At 38.5% G+C, this 27542-nt stretch overlaps 1 protein-coding gene across 4 annotated transcripts in view; it reads left to right on the top strand.

The window, feature by feature from the left end:
• Window positions 1-27542, top strand: part of PSME4 (proteasome activator subunit 4) — a 96366-nt gene that overhangs the window by 64192 nt on the left and 4632 nt on the right. For all 4 annotated transcript variants that reach the window (XM_027966831.2, XM_015094386.3, XM_060412198.1 and 1 more), the window contains 17 exons: window positions 1471-1680; window positions 2730-2866; window positions 3704-3757; window positions 3890-4019; window positions 4648-4729; window positions 7270-7423; window positions 8459-8528; window positions 9056-9181; window positions 9712-9864; window positions 11875-11979; window positions 12528-12619; window positions 13494-13625; window positions 14186-14394; window positions 15573-15658; window positions 23066-23194; window positions 24235-24390; window positions 26157-26319. In XM_027966831.2, the coding sequence (XP_027822632.1) occupies window positions 1471-1680; window positions 2730-2866; window positions 3704-3757; window positions 3890-4019; window positions 4648-4729; window positions 7270-7423; window positions 8459-8528; window positions 9056-9181; window positions 9712-9864; window positions 11875-11979; window positions 12528-12619; window positions 13494-13625; window positions 14186-14394; window positions 15573-15658; window positions 23066-23194; window positions 24235-24390; window positions 26157-26319 (2188 nt within the window). The remainder of the gene's footprint in view (window positions 1-1470; window positions 1681-2729; window positions 2867-3703; window positions 3758-3889; window positions 4020-4647; window positions 4730-7269; window positions 7424-8458; window positions 8529-9055; window positions 9182-9711; window positions 9865-11874; window positions 11980-12527; window positions 12620-13493; window positions 13626-14185; window positions 14395-15572; window positions 15659-23065; window positions 23195-24234; window positions 24391-26156; window positions 26320-27542) is intronic.

The following is a 27542-nucleotide window of genomic DNA, read 5'->3' on the forward strand; positions in this document are numbered from 1 at the left end:
GACCTCCAAGGCAGGTATCTAATTCAAGAGGGTTATAGACAGTCTAACTCATTGGGTGATACGTTGTTGAGAGCAGTTTAAATGGACAAAATCAGACAGGTCAAGTAAGATTAAAATTGGAAACTGTGAAGTCAGTAAAATTGAAGTTACAGCGACCTTAGAAGAACTGTGAAGAGGGTTACAGTCCAAGATGGTTAAGAAGCCAGATTGGAATTGTGAATGTTCAGGAAATAAAATGATTTAATCCTAATAGCTCTTTTTTATTAAAATGCATGCATACTTAGTCACTCAGTCATGTCTGACTCTTTGCAACCCTATAGAGTGTAACCCGCTAGGCTCCTCTGTCCATGGGATTTCTCAGGCAAGAATATTTAGAGTGGGTTGCCATTTCCTCCTCAAGGGAATCTTCCCAACCCAGGGATTGAACCTGCGTCTCCTGTGTATCCTGCATTGCAGGCAGTCATTGCTCGATGAGCCTTTGAGGATGTCCTCAGTAAAATAGGGTACCTTAAAAAGAGGTATCTACTGTCATCAGAATCATTTTGATTAATTGAACTCCTATTTGTTGTTGTTCAGTCCCACAGTTGTGTCTGACTGTGACCCCACAAACTACAGACAGGCTTCCCTGTCCTTCACCATCTCCCAGAGCTTCTCACTCTCATGTCCTTTGAGTCAGTGATGCCATCCAACCATCTCGTCCTCTGTTATCCCCGTCTTCTGTCTTCCATCTTTCCCAGCATCAAGATCTCTTCTAATGAATCGGGTCTGTGCATCAGGCGGCCAAATTATTGGAGCTTCAGCTTCAGCATCAGTCCTTCCGATGAATATTTAAGATTGATTTCCTTTAGAATTGACTACTTTAATCTCCTTGCAGTCCAAGGAACTCTCAAGAGTCTTCTCCAACACCACAGTGCAAAAGCATCAGTTCTTTGGCACTCAGTCTTCTTTATGGTCCAACTCTCAGATCCATACATCACTACTGGAAAAACAATAGCTTTGATTATACAGACCTTATTAGTGTTAATAAAAAGTATGCAGTATAATGAAGTAACCTAATTTTTTATATAATTAGGGAGATACTCGGCAACCAGATTTAACTATTTTTTTAAGTACTCCAGACATTATACCCTGAAATGCAAAGAGTGGCAGATTTCACAGCCTTTATAAATGTAGTAGCAGAGAATTAGAATGGAGGCTAATATCCTTAAAAGCAAATCTTTACATTTCTGTACTAATAGCCGTTCTTTGAGCTAACCATCTGTTAAATGACTTAGAGAAAATATTACTGGATTGCACTTAAGTGTCAAGTTCAGATCTCTATAAAAGTAACATGTTAAATGTGTGAACCTGTTTTACTAACCAATACCAAGCATTGAAATCATCAGTGTTAAGTAGATTTGAAAACAACATGTAGGATTGTTGGCTACAACCAAACAGTGCCTTAGTTCTCATCTTCATTTTATTCTGCAGGGCGCCTTGTATTGTCTCCTTGGAAATCACAGTGGTGTATGCTTGGCAAACCTTCATGATTGGGACTGTATTGTACAGACTTGGCCAGCAATTGTTTCTTCTGGGCTTAGCCAAGCAATGTCCCTGGAAAAGCCATCAATAGTGAGGCTGTTTGATGATCTTGCAGAAAAGATTCATCGGCAATATGAAACAATTGGCTTGGACTTCACAGTAAGCAAAATCATTTTTTAAATTCAAACTTAGTGCAAACACTGCTTTGTTAAAATGTTCTGATTTTTCTTGTCTCTTTTTCAGTAATCATTTTCTTGACATTTGATTCTTTTTTTTATTTTTAAGCATTTGTTTTCTCTTTCCTTTTAATGCTTTAGTGATCATTACTGTAAATGGCAGGGAGAAGTAGAAAGTTGAAGCATGGCCAGGAGAGAACTGGGTGGTTTTCTACCAAGAAGCCACAAAGTATATTACATTGTTGGCATTTGCCATTATTCCCTGTATGTCTGTGGCCTCATTTTTCTGAGAGTTGGTTCTACTTTAGGTGGTCCGTTTTACTAGTCAAAGTCACAGAAGATTGACTACAGGGTTTATAATTTATAGTGAAGATTAAAACTGGATGATTTGACAAATGAAAAAGTAAGTTATCAGGTTCAGTAGAGCTAAGATGAGGATGCAGAGCAGATTATCATCTAAAAATTTTCAAATGCCTATTTACACACCCAACAGAATTGGGGATGGGTGAGAGATGTGAGTATAGTTGAATCCCCTTCTTTTCTGAAGTTATTTTGTTTTACATCTATCCTCAGTTTTAAAAACCACTGCTCTAAATGTATACCATTTTTGCAAAATATACTCTTATTATTTGTAACTGTCAGATTATACTTTCTTTTAAAAATGTTTTTTTAAGCTTGAGATGTAATTCACATACAAAAACCTTTTTAACAAAACAGTTGTGTGCTTATAATCACAATAGTCTATGCACAGGGTTGTATAACCGTCAGTACTCTAATTCTGGAACATTATAATTACTCAAAGAAACCTTATACCCAATAATAGTTGCTTCCCATTTCCCCATACTCGAAGGCCCTGGAAACTACTGACTTGCTCTTTTTCTCTGTTAATTTGCCTATTATGGACATTACATGTAAATGCAGTTATACAATTTGTGGCCGATTATATCTGGCTCCTGTCACTTAGCATAATGTTAAGATTTATACACGGTATGTCCATACTTCATTTTCTTCCTGGCTTTTCTTTTTAATAAGATTCCAAAGTCATGTGTTGGAATAGCAGAATTACTTCAACAATCAAAAAACCCCTCTCTCAACCAGACAATGCTTAGCTCAGAAGAAATTAAAGAAGGACTTAAACGCCAACAAGGGAGGAATGTTGATGCCCTAAGGTAATTATTAATGCCTGCTTATCCAGACGTGTAATTTTATAGACAGTAGGTTTTAAATACCTCTCAAATAGTGATGCACTATAACTACCTAATGAGATTTTCACATTGATACTGAAGAGATACCTAAATGTTAAGAGGTAGTTATTGTGAAGATCTGTTTGTCACTTTTAGCTATGGAGATAGAAAAACACCATCTTAAAATAATCATGTCATATGTTTTTTTCAGCATGAATTGATTTTTCTTTTAATATACATATTCCACTCATTAAATCTTAAATTTAAGTTCAATATATTTATCTCATCATAGCGCTTACAGTAGTAACCTTTTGATCAAATTTATACGAATTTGTTATCACGATATTAGTAAATTGCTTTTAGATTTTTGGAACCAAAGTACTTCAGCAGTAACACTCAAGCAGGAGCTTTCCCAACTTTATTTTCTTTGCCTTATAAGTGTACTCATTAATTTTTTTCCCAGCATTTCTATATAAATAATAAACTTTATAGTCTACCTCATGTATACCTGGATGTTGTGTAGGTAGACCACTCCTGATTACCACTCACAGATTTCCTTTTGAATACCCACCCAGGAACAGTTCAGTTGCTCGGTATACCAGCGCTACTTTTTTTTCTCTCTCTACTTTTTCTCTCTTTTCTTATTTACTTTTCGGTGTCACCCATCTGCTTACTTCACTCTGGCTTGTTTTTCATCAGACCCTTTATAGTCTGGTAATGAGGATGGTGAATTTGGCAGGAATTTGAATTACATTACATTTTTGATATTCATCTTAGCACTGTATTAAAATAGTAGCTCACCTGAATTTTTTTTTTTTTAAGGAACTATGAAAATTTGGTTAACACTTTGCTAGATGGTGTGGAGCAGAGAAATTTGTAAGTGCAAAAAGAAGTATTTTTAAAATTCCCAACACTTTTATCTTCAATGTTATAGGGGATTTCTACCCTGAAGACCATGAATGACTGTCTGTGTGTTTCCTGATTTTTTTCCCACTCTCCCCTTTTCAGGCCCTGGAAATTTGAGCATATAGGCATTGGGCTTTTGTCTCTACTCTTGAGAGATGACAGAGTGTTGCCTCTTCGTGCCATACGTTTTTTTGTTGAGAATCTCAACCATGATGCAATTGTAGTTCGAAAGGTAAATATTTTATTTTAGCTATAATCTTGCCTTTGAGAATTTTTACATGTTGAAGTATATTGATTTGAAATCTACCTCTCTTGGATCAGAGATGGTAGTAATTCATCCAACAAAGACATGAAGAGGTGTTCTCAGGTGCTGTGAATTTCAACACTGGGGATATAGCAGGAAGCATGTTTATATGTTATTGGAAAGCCTGACTTTGAAAAATTAACCACAGCTATATTATAACATGTTACAGGAAGGAAAAGGTGTCTGAGGGAACCAGATTTTTGGTTTTACTTGAAAACTGTCTGAGGCGGGTGACCTGGCCTGGCACACTGGGGAAAGATCCCTAGGAGGAAATGTCTAGACTAAGATAGGAAGAATGAGCAGGAATTGGTTTAACAAAGAAAGGATATAGGTTGTTTAGGCAGAGCCTTGCATGGGTGAGGGTTCAACAGTAAGAACTGCAAACAACTCAGCCCAAATCAGAGTTAGCACTCACGTGACTGCTATCACGTGTCACATGTCACGTGGGTGAGGTATTTCTCTGCTTTTGAGAGAAACAAAACTCAAGCTTCTGCTTTGGGTCAAGGTAGCAACCCTTTGAGAGACATAAAATGTACCTTACCTGCTTCTTTTCTAGATGGCAATCTCAGCTGTTGCTGGTATTCTTAAGCAGCTAAAAAGAACCCACAAAAAACTGACCGTCAGTCCCTATGAAATCAGTAAGTATTACCAAATGTGATGAATAGTGCTTCTTAGTCAGACTTGGAAACCTTCTTTGAAATGTATAGATTACAGTTCTTGATCCAAATATTTTTCTGTACCAAGTATAGAAGTGGAGGAGATTTTTTTTTTACTTAAAAAAAGATATTTGTTTGGCTGTGCCAGAGCTTAGTTGTAGCATGCAAGATTTTGTTTTAGCGTGCTAGATGTTCAGTTGCAGCATGCGAACTCTTAGTTGTGATATGTAGGATCTAGTTCCCTGACCAGGGATCGGACCTAGACTCCCTCCATTGGGAGTACAGAGGCTTAGCCACTGGACACCAGGGAAAGCCCCTCAGTTCAGTTCAGTTCAGTCGCTCAGTCGTCTCTGACTCTGCGACCCCATGAATCGCAGCACGCCAGGCCTCCCTGTCCATCACCAACTCCTGGAGTTCACTCAGACTCATATCCATCGAGTCCGTGATGCCATCCAGCCATCTCATCCTCTGTCGTCCCCTTCTCCTCCTGCCCCCAATCCCTCCCAGCATCAGAGTCTTTTCCAAACTCTTCACATGAGGTGGCCAAAGTACTGGAGTTTCAGCTTTAGCATCATTCCTTCCAGAGAAATCCTAGGGCTGATCTCCTTCAGAATGGACTGGTTGGATCTCCTTGCAGTCCAAGGGACTCTCAAGAGTCTTCTCCAACACCACAGTTCAAAAGCATCAATTCTTCGGCGCTCAGCCTTCTTCACAGTCCAACTCTCACATCCATACATGACCACAGGAAAAACCATAGCCTTAGACGGACCTTAGTCGGCAAAGTAATGTTTCTGCTTTTGAATATGCTGTCTAGGTTGGTCATAACTTTTCTTCCAAGAAGTAAGCGTCTTTTAATCTCATGGCTGCAGTCACCATTTGCAGTGATTTTGGAGCCCCCAAAAATAAAGTCTGACACTGTTTCCACTGTTTCCCCATCTGTTTCCCATGAAGTGATGGGACCGGATGTCATGATCTTCGTTTTCTGAATGTTGAGCTTTAGGCCAACTTTTTCATTGTCCTCGTTCACTTTTATCAAGAGGCTTTTTAGTTCCTCGTCACTTTCTGCCATAAGGGTAGTGTCATCTGCATATCTGAGGTTATTGATATTTCTCCCGGCAATCTTGATTCCAGCTTGTGTTTCTTCCAGTCCAGCGTTTCTCATGATGTACTCTGCATATAAGTTAAATAAGCAGGGTGACAATATACAGCCTTGATGTACTCCTTTTCCTATTTGGAACCAGTCTGATGTTCCATGTCCAGTTCTAACTGCTGCTTCCTGACCTGCATACAGATTTTTCAAGAGGCAGGTCAGGTGGTCTGTATTCCCATCTCTTGAAGAATTTTCCACAGTTTATTGTGATCCACACTGTCAAAGGCTTTGGCATAGTCAGTAAAGCAGAAATAGATGTTTTCCTGGAACTCTCTTGCTTTTTCCATGATCCAGTGGATGTTGGCAATTTGATCTCTTGTTCCTCTGCCTTTTCTAAAACCAGCTTGAATGTCAGGAAGTTCATGGTTCATGTATTGCTAAAGCCTGGCTTGGAGAATTTTGAGCATTACTTTACTAGCATGCCTAGGAAGATTTTAATTCTAAGTATGAAATAATATTATAAAGGGAAAACAGTTGACCTAGTAAAAACTAGTGATGACAGTGTTTATAAAACAGATGGCTCTTTATGTCTTTATAATACATAAAATGTGTACCTTTTACATACTCTGGATACATGTTATCTACTTCTTATTTGTCTCACCAGTTAAGCAGTTGCAGTAGTTATTTCTCAAACAGTATTTCAAAGACTTAAATGCAGTTACCATTAATTCATCAATAAATGTTTAGAGGCAAAGTTAATTTGATTTTGGAAGGAGAAATATTTTTTTGAGGCTGCACCTCATGCTTAGTTCTGGGATCTTAGTTCTGCAACCAGTAATTGAACCCAGGCCCTCGGCAGTGAGCATGCCAAATCCTAACCAAATTTATCATTTAACTATCAATTTTTTTTTTTAATCTCTGGTAACTCCTGAGATATTCAAACAGCTATCTTCAGTTTTCCTCCTTACCCCATTTTAGGAGGAGAGTTTAGCTATGTGCCACCATCTTTATTTTGGAACAGAGAGAGAGAATGTGAAAGTGTACACATGGTAAAATGTAAAAATTGAAGGCATCTGGTTGAAGAATACATGGGAATTATTTGAGCTTTGTAATTAATTCAAGCCTAATTGAATTAATCAAACCTAACAAAATTAATTTTTAAAATTTTGGTAAAAGGAATGAAGTATGGATTGAAGTATTGATTTTTTTTTTCTCCCTCTGATAACTATCCCAGCACCATTTAGTAGATGATAAGCCCATTTTTCCTCTTCTGATTTGAAATGCTTCATATGTATGTGGTTTTTTGCTTGAGTGAATTTTCATAGAATCTTGTTATGAAGATAAAGTCACACTAGCACTATGGATTGATTGTTGAGAATAATTATTGCACAGATAGTTTGAAGTTCATCAAATGTAATTGTGTTTTCCTTAGGTGGATATCCTAAACCCACCCAGATTGTTGCTGGTGATAGGCCTGATAACTACTGGTTGCATTATGATAGCAAAAGCATACCAAGAACTAAAAAAGAATGGGAGTCAATTTGCTTTGTGGAAAAAACTCATTGGGGATACTACACCTGGCCACAGTAAGTCGCAGCTTGCCACGCGCCTTATTACTGAACAGCTTATCTTCAGTACATATGTTTTGTCATCTGGATTTCTGTGGACGTTCTGAGGCAGTTGAAGCATAGGCACTCTGTCACCAAAGATACACAATCTCTAGCTTTTCCGCTCTTGTTTTCTTTGTTCTTGCCAGTCAATGCTGTGCCTCATCTTGCCTCTATTCTTGTCTTTCTTCTGAAACCCTTAAACTTTCTTAGTCCTACCGTTAACACTTCTAAGGAGTTTGTTAATAGTTGCTCTGAATTATATTCCTGCCTATTAAAAAAAAAATACTACACCTGTCTAAACCAGCCCCAAGAAATACTTCTTTGTCTTTTATTGACCTAGTAATCTATGTCATTAGGATGCATGACCCTATAGATTTTTTTTTTGTATTTTACTTATTTTTTTTTAATTTTCTTATTTTAGCTGGAGGCTAATTACTTTACAATACTGTAGTGGTTTTTGCCATACATTGACATGAATCAGCCATGGGTGTACATCTGTTCCCATCCTGAACCCCACTCCCACCTCCCTCCCCATCCCATCCCTCAGGGTCATCCCAGTGCACCCTGTCTCAGGCATCAAACCTGGCCTGGCCATCTGTTTCACATATGATAATATACATGTTTCAGTGGTGTTCTCTCAAATCATCCCATCCTCGCCCTCTCCCACAGAGTCCAAAAGGCTGTTCTTTACATCTGTGTCTCTTGCTATCTCGCATATAGGGTCATTGTTACCATCTTTCTAAATTGTATATATATGTGTTAGTATACTGTATTGTTTTTTTTTTTTTTTCTGGCTTACTTCACTCTGTATAATAGGCTCCAGTTCATCCACCTCATTAGAACTGATTCAAATGTATTCTTTTTAATGGCTGAGTAATATTCCATTGTGTATATGTACCACAACTTTCTTATCCATTCGTCTGCTGGTGTACATCTCATGCTTTTTATCCATGAAGCTCTAATGTTGTTTTCTATCTATGTGTGTTACCAATACAAACTCTTACTGTGTAGGAATATGGTTGTTTATGCTGGTGTGGAAGAGCAACCTAAACTTGGCAGAAGCAGGGAGGATTTGACAGAGGTAAGCATCTGATTTCACCATTTGTGAACACACCTGGTTCACATGTGTCTTGCTTTTGGCTATTGATTTATTAGAACTTAGTTCATGTTTTTCTCCCCCAAATTTGTGTCCTGCAGTGTAGTACAGTAAGTGCTGGCAAATGTATACTCCCTTTCTCCCCCTGCCCCAACCCTCCTCCCTTCTCTTAGGACCAGCTGACAGAAGGCTTATGTCTCTAAGTCACTCTCAAGTTACTGCCTAATTAGCACTCACTTCGGTACTGACTTTTAGTTTTTTATTGCATATAAATGGTGGATAATCAGTAAATAGTTATTTATAGATTTAAGTTGGAACCTCTCAGTCTTCAGAGAACTTCCTTATTATTTTGAACTATTTTATATCTTCCTCAGTTATGTTTATGCTATAGCTTCTGTTTTGTAATTCTGAACAAAGTTTACTTTTAACTTATGGTAGTTTTTAAATATGGAAATAATTTTGAATAAATTTTAATCCCTGAATGTTCTCTTTTTTTTTTTCCAATTTTATAGGCAGAACAGATTATATTTGATCATTTTTCTGATCCTAAATTTGTCGAACAGTTAATTACCTTTCTATCTTTAGAAGACAGAAAAGGAAAAGATAAATTTAATCCTCGACGTTTTTGCCTCTTTAAGGTAACTGTTATTTATATACCCTTTTCATAAAGCTTAGTGATTCTCAGTTTGTAGGTTTGTGAGTTCTAAAGTATTTGATCAAAGTTTGAGTTTAGTCATCGTTACCTTTATTTAAAATTAATGTCAAAGTAATGCCTGTCATATTCATCTTGGCTTAAGGTTTAGGACTCAAAAAACCAGGCTTTTAAATGTTTATCTCTAATATTTGTAATTAGCATTAGAGATAAAACACCAAAACCCACAAGACTGTATGCATTTCATGTTTGTTTGATTTTTCTTCAGGTGTGTGTGATATTTGTAAGATCAGAAAGATTATTAAGTTTTATTTCATTGATTATGTTTTAATGTGATATGGCAAATGACAAGTGCTTTTACCATTTTAACTTACAGACATTGTTAAAGCACTTAAGTTCTAAGGTGAGAACATGGATTATTTTAAGCACAGGAGTAATATAGTAAACAAATATGAGCATGTTATAATGGAGATGTCGTCATTTGAGTACTGAAGAACTTTTTCTTTATTTGCATAGGGTATATTCAGAAATTTTGATGATGCCTTCCTGCCAGTTCTGAAGCCCCATTTAGAACGTTTGGTTGCAGATTCACATGAGAGCACCCAGCGATGTGTTGCAGAAATTATAGCTGGCTTAATCAGAGGCTCTAAGCATTGGACATTTGAAAAGGTGATGTAATTTGTAGAGCACATTTCTTAAAGTTGCATTGTCCATTTGTGTAGCAGTTCCCAATGCATTGGGTATTAACACCTGGATCAGTCCCCTCAGCCTCCTCTGCCCCTCTGCCCATGTTCAAGTGCCACCTTGGGGCCAGCAGTCCTCCTGAGGGAGGGAGGCGGCAGGTGTCTGATGGGGGTGATAGTGGGAACAGCCGTGGGGCGGCCAGCAGTCCTGTGTGCTTATCTCATCTCCATGGGGTCAGCCTGTGGTGCCCGTGTCCTCCAAAATGGACAGCAGATTATGTGTTTATCAGAACATTTTCACTGCTACACCGAGGAGACACACATCTTTTAAAAAAAATGATATTAGCACCTAAAAGAGTAAATGTTTGACTCCATATTGCTTTTCTTCCCTGATAGCTCAGTTCGTAAAGAATCTGCCTGCAATGCAGGAGACCTGGGTTTGATCCCTGGGTTGGGAAGATCCCCTGGAGAAGGGAACGGTTACCCACTCCAGTATTCTGGCCTGGAGAATTCCATGGACTGTATAGTCCAAGTGGTCGCAGAGTCAGACATTGAGCGACTTTCACTTTTGACTCTCTATTGCTTTAGAGTATAGGTCACAAAGTCGTGTTCTGTAGGTGGCATTGAATATCTTTTAAAATTTGAGTTATTTTCCATCCAGGTATGTCATGCAAAAAGAACTTTAGTTTCTCTTGAAAAATAGGAAGCTCCTGGAATCCTGGTCCCATGTTGCTGCACTGTATCAGTTGGCTGGGGCTGTGCATGAGCTTCTCGCTTCATGAGGCACTCTCTAGCTTCTCCTTAAATCTTTTCTCTTAGCCTCTGTGCTACTGTACTCATTTGGTCTTGTAGATGGCTTTGAATTTGACAGCCTTGTTCTGAGTATCCCTCTTTTGAATTGTAAGATTAAGTTTTACATATCCACCTCAAGGTTAGTTTCTTTCTTAGCAAAATGCACTAGACTGAAAATAACCTGGTGAAATGTTCAGAATGCCTGAGAACATTCAGACTTAATTACACATAGGAGGATTATGAACACTTTTAAATATATTAATATTTCATACTTATTTAAATCATGTATTAAAAGAATTGGTTAGTTTGTAACATTGCCGGTTTCCTGACATATCATGAAACAGTTTTATGTAAACATGTTAATATGTAGCTTTGTCATCCTTTATCTGTCATTTTTGAGTTACCTCAATCCCAGAATACAACAACTCCTTTCCTTTTTAGTTGTTTAGAATATAGTTTGTTTTTCTTTTCATTCAGCGTCTAACGCTAAACTGGAAATTTTATCCAAACCATCTCTTCCCATCTGTCTTAACATAGGTCCTTTTGACTAAAGTAGGGTCCATGGACCTGTAGCTTGAGCATCACTTGGGAGTTTATTAGAAAAGAAGGATCTCAAGACCCATCCTGATCTAATGAATCAGAATCTGCATTTTGTCAAGGAGATTTGTGCTCTCACTAAACTATGAGAAGCAGTTCAGTGTTTAGACCCATATATTCACTGCCTGTGTAACTGGAACACATTTTTAAATGCTATTTCTAATAATCCAAAACTTGGAATATAAAGATGATACTTTCAGGTAATACTGAACTATATTGAAATGTCATTGGTTCCTGTATTAGGATTCAATCCTGTGACTGTAAGCATGTAAAATACAGAGATGATTGAGGTTTTGTTTTAGCTCAGTATACTATGTTATTCAGACATTTGAATAGATAACTTCTCAATAGTAGGAGAGATTTTGTAAGGAACCATATACGTTGTCTCCTCTTTTCTGATTTTTTTTTTTGTGGGGGGCAGGGGGGAGGAAATGGCCATATTACCTGGCCGTGTTTTCATGTATCATGATACCTTCTTCGATTCTTTGGGTCTTTTAAGAAATGAAGGAAAGATCAGTTTGTGTATTTGTATGTGTGGGTTTGCAGGAACAGATAGTTGAAGGAAAGTGTTCTGAGTATCGTTAACTTCTATATTTTATTTGAGTAGGTGGAGAAGCTTTGGGAACTTCTGTGTCCTCTACTTCGAACAGCATTGTCCAACATTACAGTAGAAACTTACAACGACTGGGGAACTTGTATAGCAACATCCTGTGTAAGTTTTCCTCTTCATTTTTGTGTCTCACTAATGATCTGTTCAAACTGTTTCATACTCTATCTCAAAATGTGTAAAATCTCCTATTTCTTGATCCTGGAATTTTGTCCTCTTACATAACTGGAGAGATGGTACTGTTTAGCCTTTTAAACAAGCCTTGAGTGATAACTCTTAAGTGATAATTATACCTTCTCTGCCATGATAATTGCATTTTTAGATTAAATGACAAGCCAAATCATATACCTAGAAGTGTCACTTATATATAGTAAAAGCCAGATGGTACAAGGTTATAGGTATCATTTTTGACACCAGAAACGTGCAGAGCAGTTATACTTTGATTTAAAACAGTCTGATTAGCTAGCTGACAGTTTTCTCACTGTCGCTCTTCCTGACGTCAGCTACATTTGGATTTGACTCACCCATAAGTTTTAATTTGATTTTCTTCCTCGAGACTTAGGTTTGGTTATATTTCTAAAGTAAGGATGTCTGATTTATTTGCAGAATTACATGGCCCTTGTTTTAATTGCTACTTTATGTTTTCAACACAGGAAAGCAGAGATCCTCGGAAGCTTCACTGGCTTTTTGAACTGCTCTTGGAATCACCGCTGAGTGGTGAAGGAGGCTCCTTTGTAGATGCATGGTAAATAAGAATGAAACTGAGGAGGTTAACAAAAGATAACGTCTTTGCTCTTGATGTCAAAGTGGAAGTGAAGCTCTATACCTCCAACAGCTACATATCATAACCCCGTTCTTCTGGGAGATGACCATAGTCCATTTACATACAACCTATGATGCTAAGTAGAGTTATTTCTCACTTGAGAACAAGTAGGAGAAATGAAGGCAACCTGAGCAGTTCAAACCTAAAGTAGGTCCGGCCTACTCTACTGTTAACATCTTTTCTATCAGGACTGGTTTTTTGTACCATTATGATATTACTAACTTCCTTATCACATGATCTAGTGTTTTACACTTTCCTGTTAGGAAAGAAGATAATAATCCTTTTAAGGAGAAACATACTTGAGCATAAGGAGCTGTAAAACAAATTACTGAACAATAGAAGGAAATCTAGATAATCCTGTTAATAAGAAAAATCATTTATTATTAATATTAATTAGTAAGGAAACTTATAATGCTTAGAGATTAACTCAGTGAGTATTCTTTTTTTTATTTTTTCAGTGAGTATTCTAAAGTCTATTTCTTTTGTCTGTATAGTAGTGGAGATGAAATGGGATACAGAGAAAATGATGTAGAAAAAAATAATAAAATCTTCCTAAAGATGCTGTTCTAAACTGTCAGCTTGAAAATGAAACAATTTTAGGTAGAATACAGACTCAACATGTAAAGGCAGAGCTTCTCTTGTGTTTGAGTGTTGAGACCCTGAACTTCCACTGCAGGGGCATGGGTTTGATCCCTGGCTGGGAACTAAACTCCTGCATGCCACAGAGTTGGGGGGTGGGGGACAGGGAGAGGTGGAGAGGGGCACTAACCCATCTCTCGTTTGTTTTGATTTTTAGTCGACTCTATGTCCTCCAAGGCGGCCTTGCCCAGCAAGAGTGGAGAGTGCCTGAGTTATTGCATAGACTACTGAAGTATTTGGAGCCCAAACTCACCCAGGTTTACAAAAATGTCAGGGAAAGAATAGGGAGGTGGGTATTATTTTCCCTGTGGTATGGTATACCTCTTGAGTTCTTTTTATTAAATTTTGGTGTCAAATAATACATACTGTTTATGTTACTGTTGAGTTTTGTGATATACTTTTCTTCAGATTTTGTTTTATGTTGTGTTGTGGGACCTTATGAGAGGCTCTGAATGGAAGGAAACCACAGTTCGATTCCTGGGTTGGAACGATCCCCTGGAGAAGGGAATGGCAATCCACTTCAGTATTCTTGCCTGGAGAATTCCACGGACAGAGGAGCCTGTGGGCTACAGTCCTTGGGGTCCCAAAGAGTCCAACTGGACTGAGCAACTACGCTTGCACTTTCTGAATGTAAAATAGAATGGTATTGTGCTCACAAGCAAGTGGGGGGTGGTTGCCACACTGCAGTTTTTAATACCTCAGAGTTGTAGGCATAGGCACAAGTTGTAGGCTCAAGTCCCTCTCCAGGAATTGTCCTGGGCAAATTTACTTTGGTTGGGTCATACTTTTGAACCTTAGTTTTATCCGTAATGTGGGATCTATTCTTACTATATGTATTTTATTTTACAGTGTGCTGACCTATATATTCATGATAGATGTTTCTTTGCCAAATACTGCACCAACAGCATCACCTCGTGTCCCTGAGTTTACTGCTCGAATTCTAGAGAAGTTGAAACCCCTCATGGATGTAGATGAAGAAATTCAGAACCATGTTATGGAAGAAAATGGAATTGGTGAAGAAGATGAACGAACCCAGGGCATTAAACTCTTAAAAACTAGTGAGTGGCTCAAATTAGTAGAAACTCCCTTTAAAAACAGATACTTTAGATTATCCTATTGACTTTTTTCTCTTTTTTTTAATTACGGTAAAATGTACATAATGTAAAATTTACAGTTGAGTGGCATCAAATACTTTACATTATTGTACAGCCATCACTTTCACCCATCTTTGTACTCTTTTCATCTTGCAAAACTGAAGCTCTGTACCCGTTAAAAAATAGCTCCTCATTCTCCCCTCCCTCGGCCTCTGACAACCCTCAGTCTCTTTTCTGTCTCTGTAATATGCCTATTCTAGGGATCTCATGTAGGGAGAATCATAAAATATCTCTCCTTTTATGTCTGGCTTTTTTCACTTTGTGTAACATTTTCAGTGTTTTTCTCTTCATGGACTTTTAGGTTGTTTATGCCTTTTGGCTATTATGAATAGTATTTCTATGGATGTTAATGTAAAGTTACACTTGAGTCTCTGCTTTCAAGTCTTTAGGGTATTGAAAGCAGAATTGCTATACCATAGGGTAATTCTATGTTTAGTTTTTTGAGGAGCCACCAAGGTATTTTCCACAGTGGCCTCACCATTTTATATTCCAACCAACAGTGTAGAAGGATTTCAACTTTTCCACATTTTGGCCAAGACTTGTCTTCTGTTTTTAATGACAGTAGCTCTCCTAGTAGGTGTGAAGGAAGGTATCTTGTTTTGATTTGCATTTCCCTCATTTTTCATTTTTGTTTCTTTTCATTTACATTTTTGTTTCTTCTTTGGAGAAATGTCAAGTTCTTTGCCCAGTTCTGAATTAGATTGTTTTGTTGTTTTTGAGTTGTAGATCTTTACTATGAGTGTAAACAACTAATTTCATTATCATTTTTGCTATGTTAGGATGTTTGAAGGCTGATTTTTCACTTGTACTTCATGTGGTTGTTTGTAGATAAATAGTTATCAGTAGTGAGCTGATTGATTCTTTTGAAAGTGATTTCAGTTCCCTGGATTGGTTGATAACCTTTGTTCAGGATCCTGTCACACTGCTGATCAAATCTGTGAAGTAACACAGATGATCTCTTCCTCTACATTGAAGAGCTCTCAGAGTGGTTGTCTGGGTTGCATTATAGCATGGAATTATTCTACCTTATGTAGTCTCTAACTCAGTAGCAAAGACTGACTCTTTGTTTTTCTTTCCATAAGTTTTGAAATGGCTGATGGCAAGTGCAGGAAGATCATTCTCTACAGCAGTCGCAGAACAGCTTCAGCTTCTGCCTTTGTTCTTTAAGGTAAGTTTATGTCTGAAATTAAACCTGCATCACCTTTTGACCTTCAAAAGGAATTATTATCAGATGGTTGATAAGTTTTCAGGCTGTATGATTTGTGTACATCTCTAAAAAAAATCATCACAGGAAAATCATTAGGTGATCAGTTCAAGTTGCTCAGTCATTTCCGACTCTTTGCGACCCATGAACCACAGCACGCCAAGCCTCGCTGTCCATCACCAACTCCCGGAGTCCACCTAAACCCATATCCACTGAGTTGGTGATGCCATCTAACTATCTCATCCTCTGTCATCCCCTTCTCCTCCTGCCCTCAATCTTTGCCAGCATCAGGGTCTTTTCAAATGAGTCAGCTCTTCATCAGGTGGCCAAAGTATTGGAGCTTCAGCTACAACATCAGTCCTTCCAGTGAACACCCAGGACTGATCTCCTTTAGGATGGACTGGTTGAATCTTCTTGCAGTCCAAGGGACTCTGAAGAGTCTTTTCCAACACCGTAGTTCAAAAGTATCAGTTCTTCGGTGCTCAGCTTTCTTTATGATGAAACTCTCACATCATACATGACCACTGAAAAAACCATAGCCTTGACTAGACAGACCTTTGTTGACAAAGTAGTGTCTCTGCTTTTGAATATACTATCGTTGGTCATAACTTTCCTTCCAAGGAGTAAGCATCCTTTAATTTCGTGGCTGCAGTCACCATCTGCAGTGATTTTGGAGCCCAGAAAAATAAAGTCCGACACTGTTTGCACTATTTCCTCATCTATTTGCCATGAAGTGATGGGACCAGATGCCATGATCTACGTTTTCTGAATGTTGAGCTTTAAGCCAACTTTTTCACTCTCCTCGTTCATGTTCATCAAGAGGCTCTTTAGTTCCTCTTCACTTTCTGCCATAAGGGTGGTGTCATCTGCATATCTGAGGTTATTGATATTTCTCCTGGCAATCTTGATTCCAGCTTGTGCTTCCTCCAGCCCAGCATGTCTCATGATGTACTCTGCATATAAATTAAATAGGCAGGGTGACAATATACAGCCTTGATGTATTCCTTTTCCTATTTGGAACCAGTCTGTTGTTCCATGTCCAGTAACTGTTGCTTCCTGACCTGCATACAGGTTTCTCAAGAGGCAAGTCAGATGGTCTGGTATGCCCATCTCTTTCAGAATTTCCCACAGTTTATTGTGATCCACACAGTCAGAGGCTTTGGCATAGTCAGTAAAACAGAAATAGATGTTTTTCTGGAACGCTCTTGCTTTTTCGATGATCCAGCAGATATTGGCAATTTGATCTCTGGTTCCTCTGCCTTTTCTAAAACCAGCTTGAACATCAAGAAGTTCATGGTTCGTGTATTGCTGAAGCCTGGCTTGGAGAATTTTGGGCATTACTTTACTAGCGTGTGAGATGAGTGCAATTGTGTGGTAGTTTGAGTGTTCTTTGGCATCGCCTTTCTTTGGGATTGGAATGAAAACTGACCTTTTCCAGTCCTGTGGCCACTGCTGAGTTTTCCAAGTTTGCTGACATATTGAGTGCAGCACTTTGACAGCACCATCTTTCAGGATTTGAAACAGCTCAACTAGGATTCCATCACCTCCACTAGCTTTGTTTGTAGCTAGCTTCCTAAGGCCCACTTGACTTCACATTCCAGGATGTCTGGCTCTAGGTGAATGTGAGTAATAACACCATCGTGATTATCTGGGTCATGAAGATCTTTTTTGTATAGTTCTTCTGTGTATTCTTGCCAGCTCTTCTTAATATCTTCTGCTTCTGTTAGGTCCAGACCATGTCTGTCCTTTATTGAGCCCATCTTTGCATGAAATGTTCCCTTGGTATCTCTAATTTTCTTGAAAAGATCTCTAGTCTTTCCCATTCTGTTGTTTTCCTCTATTTCTTTGCAATGATCGCTGAGGGAGGCTTTCTTATCTCTCTTTGCTGTTCTTTGGAACTCTGCATTCAGATGGGTATATCTTTCCTTTTCTCCTTTGCTTTTCGCTTCTCTTCTTTTCACAGCTCTTTGTAAGGCCTCCTCAGACAGCCATTTTGCTTTTTTGCATTTCTTTTTCATGGAGATGGTCTTCATTCCTGTCTCCTGTACAATGTCACGAACCTCATTCCATAGTTCATCAGGCACTCTATCAGATCTAGGCCCTTAAATCTATTTCTCACTTCCACTGTATAATCATAAGGAATTTGATTTAGGTCATACCTGAATAGTCTGGTGGTTTTCCCCACTTTCTTCCATTTAAGTCTGAATTTGGCAATAAGGAGCTCATGATCTGAGCCACAGTCAGCTCCTGGTCTTGTTTTTGCTGACTGTACAGAGCTTCTGCATCTTTGGCTGCAGAGAATATAATCAATCTGATTTTGGTGTTGACCATCTGGTGATGTCCATGTGTAGAGTCGTCTTTTGTGTTGTTGGAAGAGGGTGTTTGCTATGACCAGTGCGTTGTCTTGGCAGAATTCTATTAGCCTTTGCCCTGCTTCATTTTGTACTCCAAGGCCATATTTGTCTGTTACTCAGGTGTTTCTTGACTTCTTACTTTTGCATTCCAGTCCCCTCTAATGAAAAGGACGTCTTTATGGGTGTCCTTTAAGATCTTATAGGTCTTCATAGAACCGTTCAACTTCAGCTTCTTCAGCGTTACTGGTCAGGGCTTAGACTTGGATTACCGTGATATTGAATGGTTTGCCTTGGAAATGAACAGAGGTCATTCTGTTGTTTTTGAGATTGCATCCAAGTACTGCATTTCAGACTCTTTTGTTGACCATGATGGCTCCTCCATTTCTTCTGAGGGATTCCTGCCCTCAGTAGTAGAAATAATGGTCATCTGAGTTAAATTCACCCATTCCAGTCCATTCTGGAGAAGGCAATGGCACCCCACTCCAGTACTCTTGCCTGGAAAATCCTGTGGACAGAGGAGCCTGGTGGGCTGCAGTCCATGGGGTCGCTAAGAGTCGGACACGACTGAGCGACTTCACTTTCATGCAATGGAGAAGGAAATGGCAACCCACTTCAGTGTTCTTGCCTAGAGAATCCCAGGGACGGGGGAGCCTGGTGGGCTGCCGTCTCTGGGGTCGCACAGAGTCGGACACGACTGAAGTGACTTAGCAGCAGCAGCAGCAGTAGCAGTCCATTCTAGTTCTCTAGTTCCTAGAATGTCAGTGTTCACTCTTGCCATCTCTTGTTTGACCATTTCCAATTTGCCTTGATTCATGGACCTGACATTCCAGGTTCCTATACAATATTGCTCTTTACAGCGTCGGACCTTGCTTCTATCACCAGTCACATCCACAACTGGGTGTTATTTTTGCTTTGCCTCCATCCCTTCATTCTTTCTGGAGTTTTTTCTCCACTGATCTCCAGTAGCATATTGGGCAGCTACCAACCTGGGGAATTCATGTTTCAGCCTCCTGTCTTTTTGCCTTTTCATACTGTTCATGGGATTCTCAAGGCAAGAATACTGAAGTGGTTTGCCATTCCCTTCTCCAGTGGACCACATTCTGTCAGACCTCTCAACCATGACCTGTCTATCTTGGGAGGCCCCACACGGTATGGCTTAGTTTCATTGAGTTAGACAAGACTGTGGTCCATGTGATCAGATTGGCTAGTTTTCTGTAATCGTGTTTTCAGTCTGTCTGCCCTCTGATGCCGTCTCTCAGTGCCTACCATCCTACTTGAGTTTCTCTTACCTTGGACGTGGGGTATCTCTTCACGGCTGCTCCAGCAAAACACAGCCACTGCTCCTTACCTTGGATATGGGGTTTGATAGTTAATGTGAAAAGTCTAAAGACAGAATATTATTTCACTGAGAGCCAATTTGCAAGTAATAATAGTTTAGGAAAATACTGCTTGCTTAAAGAAAAAGTTACAGTGGCATATTTTGAATATAACTGTTTCTGACTTTTTAAATCAATGTATAATAAATCCCAAAATCAAAATGTTCAGTATATTGTATTTGGGCTTCCCTGGTGGCTCAGATGGTAAAGAACCTGCCTGCAATGTGGGAGACCCGAGTTCAATCCCTGGGTCAGGAAGATTCCCTGGAGAAAGGAATGCAACCCACTCCAGTGCTCTTGCCTGGAGAATTCCATGGACAGAGGAGCTTGGCAGGCTACAGTCCATAGGGGTCACAAAGAGTCAGACATGACTAAAGTGACTTAACATGCGTGCATATTGTATTTATTTTATAATGTTGAATGGCACTGTATATTGTTGGTTCTAACAAACACTTGCAGAAAGTAACTTGTCTCCATTGATCATATTGAAGTTTTGTTTGCTGCAAGATACAACCTGAGGTGGTTTTAATCATTTATCCAATCAATGAATGAAGCTGGTAAACTAAGATTAATGTAGTAGTTTCCAGAATTATAGTTGATAGTGATGCTGTGGTTGGTGGTGGTTAAGTATAGTCTTACTGCAGATTGGGAAGGCTTAGTACGAATATCAGCGCTACATGATAGCTGTTGATCAATCCAGTTGTTGCTGTTTAAGAACCAGGGCCCTTGTCACTATTTATAAGCAAATGGCATGGCTAAACTTCTGATCTGCCACAGTGTATTTTGTCTTTAGGAGATTCTAAAAGATAACACTTCTGATAATTTTCAAAAGATTCACTGCTAAAATACTTTTTAAAGTACTCTGTAGGGCCTGATACCCAGAATACCTTTGGGATCTTCTCTATATTAAAGTGGACAGTGGCTATTAGTATAGGTACATATACCCCTTTGTTACTTGTGAGTCCTTGGTGTAGATTTGATTTGTCTTTAGGGCAGTGGTGCTTAAAGTTTTTTCCACTGCCTTTCACAGTGGGTATAGAACATGAGCTTATAGTTTTGTTAGTGGGTAATATGCAGTGAATGCTAGACTAGCTGCAGTTCCACCCCCTTTCTTCACTCAGAAAAAAAGTCAGAAAGCAAATAGTGTATGAGAATGAGATTGATAGGATGGTTTGAATCTACTTGAAATTTATAAAAAAATGTAAATCATTAGAATGCTGTACTGCATGGTTTGCTAGTTACGGGCCTAACAGTTGTCCTCAGTATACAAATATTGAGATTGAGAACCTCTTTTAGGTCTTCGTGGTAAAAGGGGTCCGGGTTATGCAGGTATCCCAGCACAGATGAACAGCGTTATTGTGTAGACAGATGAGATGTACAGAGTAAAGATAAAGAGAGGACTGTACAGCTGACAAAACTGTAGGAGGAGCACAGAAATAGTGGAGATGAGATCAGTAGTTCTGTTTTGGACATATTTGAGGTATTTATTTGATTCTACATGAACTATTGTTTTTCCTGTCCCATGAAAAGCAGTTTTATATCCCCCTTCCCCAAAATAACCGTTGGAAATACACGGTGCAAGTTTCAGTTATTTGTGTATTCTACTTTAAGATTCTCCATTTGGCTTCAGAATGAGAGAAGAGGATTTGTAACCAAGAATAACTAACAGCACAGGCTTTGAATAGAGATCTAGTTTAAAATCCTTTCTGTGACAGGTGCTTTTTTTGGTGATCTTAGACAAGCTACTGAGCATCTAAGGTTATCTTCTTCTATGTAGTGTGGAATAATAGGAGCATCCCTCATGAGGTGGAAATAAGATAATGCCTGTGACCTAGGGAGCACAGTGTAAAATGTCTGTTGCAAGCCTTTAACCAGACTTTAACTTGGAATAATCAAGGGCTCAAATGCTAATGGTCAGGGCGAGAGAGGGGACGTGTTTCCATCTAAAGGAGCAGCACTTTCTACAGGTTAGCACAGTTTAATGGCAGTTGAGTCTGATCTGTGATACACTAAAAATAATAAATTTTTTATGATAACAAGGCAGAAGAAAGATTAGGATCATCCTTTTTTTATACCATTGTATTCTTATTTTGTATTTTGGTTGTAAGCGTTATAGTGACCATGCCAACAAAAGCAGTCAGTCAGCTCAATCACTCGGAGACGCCTGCATAGTCCATAGGATGGAAGAAACAGCTTAAGGATGGAGGAGGAGCCACAGTAGCCCTGAAGACCTGGGTCACAGCGTCTGATAGCCTCTTCAGGGCACTGTCACCTTGCATCTTTCTCTTCAAGATTCAGATACTCAGAAGAAACAGTGTGCGAATACATAACTCTTTCTCTTTAAAAAATGTGGTTTGAACCGAGAAGTGTACAGAATAAACCTAGGTCATCTTGTCACACCAGGAACCAGGGATGCTGTAGTTGTTAAAGGACTTGAGCCAGTTTGAGCACTATAAAGAAGAGTAACCACAGTGGGTTACCACCATCACATTTGTTGAAATTCATTGGTTCTTAATGATACTTTAAAAAATGGTTTCATTTTTCACATCTGGAGGTTAGGGAAATCATTCTGTATAAGAAAGAGGTTTTTGTATAAAACATTCCTCTGTTGTTTAAGTGCTTAGTCATGTCCAATTCTTTTGCAACCCCATGGACTGTAGCCCACCAGGCTCTTCTGACCATGGAATTTCCCAGGCAAGAATCTTGGAGTGGGTAGCTGTTTCCTTCTCCAGGGGCTCTCCCTGATCCAGGGATTGAACGCATGCCTCCTGCATCAGCAGGTGGATTCTTTACCACTAGTCACCAGGGAAGCCCATAAAGCATTCTAGGCAACGACGGAGAAGGAATGAGTGTCACTATTTTGGAAACTTATGTTTTTATAGTAGTTCATTGCAAAAAGAAAACTGGATGTAAGTGAAGGAAATACACAATACTATTAATACTTATATTGTGCCCAGTCAGACTTAAATAAAGTCAGACCTCTAGATCTAATGGCTTCTTTACAGGACAGACTAGAGCCAGTAGATGCCGCAAAGGAGCGTAGTAAGGAAAGGGAGGCCATAATACGGGAGACCACGAAAACAAAGGACCGCCCCATCCCCCTTGTTTTAAAAGAAAGGAATTTTGAAAGCGGGTAGGGGAAATTTATAGATTCTTCTTAAATATTAAGAGACATTCCAAATGCAGTGTTGTATGGCTATTATGTTGAACGAGATTCCCCCAAAGTAATTGTGGTAACATGTATGAAATACTTGGAGAAATTTGAGCACTACTGAACATATTTTAGCTAATGAGTTTTTATGTATAATGTCATGACATGTTTTTTAAATAAGAAACTTTGTCTTTCAGTGATAAAAGTAAAATATTTATGGATGAAATATGTTTGGTAGTTGTTTCAAATAATTGAGGGAGGGGGAAAATAGAGGAGCAAAAAATGAAAGGATTAGCCATGAATTTGTCATTGTTGAAGAATTGGTTGATTCATGGGAATTCATTAAACTGTTCTTTAGTTTTGTATATGTTTGTTTTTTTTCTGTAGAAGTTGTCAAAAATGTGATTTCCTTCGTGTAAGGATGCCTTTGTGCTCAGCGGCTGTTTTTCACTTTGTGTCTTTGTTTTCTTTTGTTCTTGTTGTTCTCTAGATTGCCCCAGTGGAAAATGACAATAGCTACGATGAACTGAAAAGAGATGCAAAGTTATGTTTATCACTAATGTCTCAGGGGTTGCTTTACCCTCATCAAGTGCCTTTGGTACTTCAGGTGCTAAATCAAGTAAGCGTGTATATCAGAAACTTATATCTTTGGTTAGAATTTTGGTTTACCATTCTAAGAATTTCACAAAGTCACCTGTGATACACAGAATACCTGCTGTTTGCATTCATTGTGAATCTTCTTTTGGCATGACAGAAGACATATGTCGGCCAAAGAAATAGATTTAGAATCTGTACATGGCTTTGCCGCCAACTTCCGTGACTTTGGGCAGATCACTCAACCCCCATGTTTTCTGTGTATATATAAAGAGCTAATTCTTGGAACACTTTGGATACAAAGTGCTTATCGGGGTGGGGATGAGCATTCTCTTTTACCATTTCCCCTTTATTTTATTCACTTCTATTTTCTGATCTGTGGTAAAAAGACCTAAGTGAGTGTCTATTTTCTGGCTGCGTTTTTATTTTATTTTATTTTATTTTTAGTTAACTTTTTTTTTTTTTTTTGCCACACTATATGGCATGTGGGATCTGTGGGATCTTAGTTCCCCAGCCAGGAATCAAACCTGCACCCCTGGCAGTGGAAGTTCAAAGTCTTAACCACGGAAGTCCCATGGCTGCATTTTTAGTGTACTCTGTGCTCAGCTTTACTCAGTTACATGTGTGTTATATAATATAAAAAATGGACGCTTTCCCTCAGTTTTCAGATTTTTAAGTTTGATTACCACTGAAAGATATTTTTCGGTATTTTTTATGCAGTAGACTATAGTAGTTCTCCATTTTGTTTGCTTTAGCTACGCTACCTACTACCATCAAAAGTAAAATACAATAATATGCAACCCTTGGAGGAGTTAAGTCATTAATAACTCTTCTGAAATTGACTTTTATCCATGGGTTCCTTTCCTTTTACTCTCATTCATACATTCAGAATACATAACTTTACCGGAAACAGCTTGTGTGCCCTTTTGTTTAGAAGGAAATATAAGATGAGCTTGCTCTGGCCGTACTTGTAAAAGGGGAGTTACATTGAAAATCTCTATTATTTGTGTATAATGCCACTGTCATCTCATGTTCTTGTCATTTCTTCTGATTTCTCATTCACAGACAGCAAGAAGCAGTTCTTGGCATGCTAGATACACGGTACTGACCTACCTCCAGACCATGGTATTTTATAACCTCTTTATTTTCCTAAACAATGAAGATGCAGTTAAAGACATCAGGTGGCTGGTTATAAGTCTTTTGGAGGATGAACAGCTAGAGGTAAAATTTAAGTTATAGCTAACTGAAATTTTAATAAATTTAAAGAAAGCATTTTGGCGCCTCTAAAAGTATTTACATACTAATATGTAAAGTAACTTTAATTTTAACATAGCCCTGTGTAATTAGTTTTGATACCGCATATGTAGACAAACACTGGACACATTCTTGTTCTGGCTTCTCGTTGCAGTTGGGCAGATGACACTGATGAACCAAAGTCTTCTTATCTATGAAATTGCAAATGACAACACTCTGCTTATTTTACTAATTTTTAAAGGGCTAATAGGAATGTGTATGAGAGCAGTTTCAAGAGAATGAAAATCTACACATAGGTGCTGTTGTTCAGTAGATTTAAGAAAAGATTGTTATCCCTGTTTATTTTCCTTGGTAGAGAAATTGAAGTCAGCTTTTGCTAAGGAAGCATTAATATTTGTACAAAAAGACCATGTTAGTTCACATGAGCCTAATGCAAGAAAAGCATGATGTGGTAATTATGGAATAAGACGTAATTTTCTAAATTGGCTTTAGGTTAAGAAAAAGTAATTGAAAATTTTGTGAAATTTTTGTTTATTTTATTTTGTGGACTTTATGGGTTTTCCATGCAGTGGAGCACTCCCAGTGATTATAGATACTTTATTTGAGAGCACTGAAAATACATTTGTATCTACAGGAAACTGGGACTGGAAACCTGTTTTGCATTCCAGCTTGCTTGTGTCCTTCGGAGCAGATGTGTCTAGTTACCGAGTACTCACACTGTAGCCGTAACTCTGACAAGCTCCAGTTAAAATATTTGCAGCTCTCTGTAAATTGTTTTAGAGGGTTTTTTTTTTTTCATTGAAGAATAGACATAAAAAGGTGGACATCTCCAAGGACAGTGTTTCCTACCTTTAGATATTATAGCAAAATGGACTGTTTTCTGGATCTTGTTTTAGAACACTTTTACACATTATTTTTGTATTTTACTCCATGTAGTAGGCTTAAACTTATGTTACTGTATGCAACCAAGTATGAAGTAATAAAAAATTTTATAATGTATTTCATATAATATAATGAAAATAGCAAAGCATATGTTAAGTACCCTCAAACTGTCACACTGAAAAATTGAAGAAAAAATATTTTGAAGGAATAAGTGGCAAACCGTTTTTTCAAATTATTACTGCCTTTCTTATGACTGTTTAGGAGAAACTGTTGTGATGTGTATAACTTTTTACAGCTTTTTTTTGTCTTCCCAAAACTTGAGTTCCCATTTCAATTTGAAAAAAACTATTAGTATTTCTGAGACTGTATTTATAGTCTTAAAACAGCCTATGAAGTTTGTAAGAATTAAAACGGATATAAATCTCTACTGTGTATGCCAATTATAGAAATTATCCTGTGTCTTTATTACCAATGAAAATAACAACGGCACTTGTTTTAAGGGATGTAGCGTCTAGGAAAGTTGTATTTTAATGTCACGCTCTGGCACTGCTTTTACAGTTAAACTCTAGATAAGAAAAACTCAGTCAGTGGGAAAAGAATGTACAGAGAATTAATTTTTTATAGCATGGGTAAGCGTTTACTTTCTGTAAGCCTAGTGTTAGTGACTCATCTGTTTTGAGGCCAGGACCCTTTAAGAGCCTGATGGATTCTCCATTAAGAAACTGCAAAAGAGCATTTACACAGTTTGAATACAAATATCAGGGAAAGTCCCCACCTCAGTTCCCAACACCATCCTCTCCACCTCCCCAGGCTTAGGATCTCAAGTCTAATGGAAGTGATTATCTCTACAGGTTAGAGAAATGGCTGCTACCACCTTAAGTGGTCTGTTACAGTGTAACTTCCTTACCATGGACAGTCCTATGCAGATTCACTTTGAGCAACTTTGCAAAACAAAACTACCGAAGAAAAGGAAGCGTGACCCTGGTTTTGTAGGAGATACGATTCCTTCTGCAGGTAACAATACTGGTAGAAAACACCTTTTGGGAATTAACCAGGCTTGCTCAACAAATATTTATTGGATGCTTGTGTGTGTGTAGGTCTATGCTAGGTACCAGGAATAGCTGCTTTTGAGAAGCTTTGCATATATAGAAGGCAAGACCTGGGATATAAAAGCTAAAATTGAGAAGGGGACCAAGGAATGTGTACACTGCTGCATACAGCTATTAGAGTAAATCAAGTCTGTACCCACTCACCTGAAATTGCTTTATAAAGAGAGGTACCAGAATTAGTTATTTTTGAGGCTCTACAATATTTGTTTTTAGAATTTACAACTTATGTGTGGTGCTAGTGATAAAGAACCCATCTGCCAGTGAAGGAGACATAAGAGACATGGGTTCAGTTCCTGGGTCAGGAAGATCCCTGGAGGAGGGCATGGCAGCCCACTCCATTATTCTTGTCTGAAGAGTGCCATGGACAGAGGAGCCTGGTGGGCTACTGTCCATAAGGTCTCAAAGAATTGGACACGACGAAAGCAGCTTAGCACACACAGCACACACACACACACTGAGAGAAGAAGCTGAGTAGACAGAACAATTCCTGCTTTCATTTGGAGAGGGGAATATCATCACTTCACTAGGCATTTTGGTGAGAGGGCCAGAAGACTCATTCTATAGGAGCTTGTACTCTAATTGAGCATCAAGGCAAACAAGACAATGAGATCTGATTGACTGTGTCATGTTTAAAGAGAAATTTAAATGTCATAGCCAAAAAGCATCTGATTTATGTTACTGAAATATAGTTAATTTAGAATGTTGTGTTAATTTCTTTTAATACAGCAAAGTAACTTAGTTCAGTTCAGTCGCTCAGTCGTGTCTGACTCTGTGACCCCATGGACTGAAGCACACCAGGCCTCCCTGTCCATCACCAACTCCCGGAGTTTACCCAAACTCTTGTCCATTGAGTTGGTGATGCCATCTCACCATCTCATCCTCTTTTGTTCCCTTTTCCTCCTGCCTTCAATCTTTTCTAGCATCAGGGTCTTTTCAAATGAATCAGCTCTTTGCATGAAGTGGCCAAAGTATTGGAGTTTCTGCTTCAACATCAGTCTTTCCAGTGAACACTTGGGACTAATTTCCTCTCAGATGGACTGGTTGGATCTCCTTGCAGTCCAAGAGACTCTCAAGAGTCTTCTCCAATACCACAGTTCAAAAGCATCAGTTCTTTGGGGCTCAGCTTTC

This window comes from Ovis aries, chromosome 3, assembly GCF_016772045.2.
Source record: "Ovis aries strain OAR_USU_Benz2616 breed Rambouillet chromosome 3, ARS-UI_Ramb_v3.0, whole genome shotgun sequence".
Taxonomy (NCBI): Eukaryota; Metazoa; Chordata; class Mammalia; order Artiodactyla; family Bovidae; genus Ovis; species Ovis aries.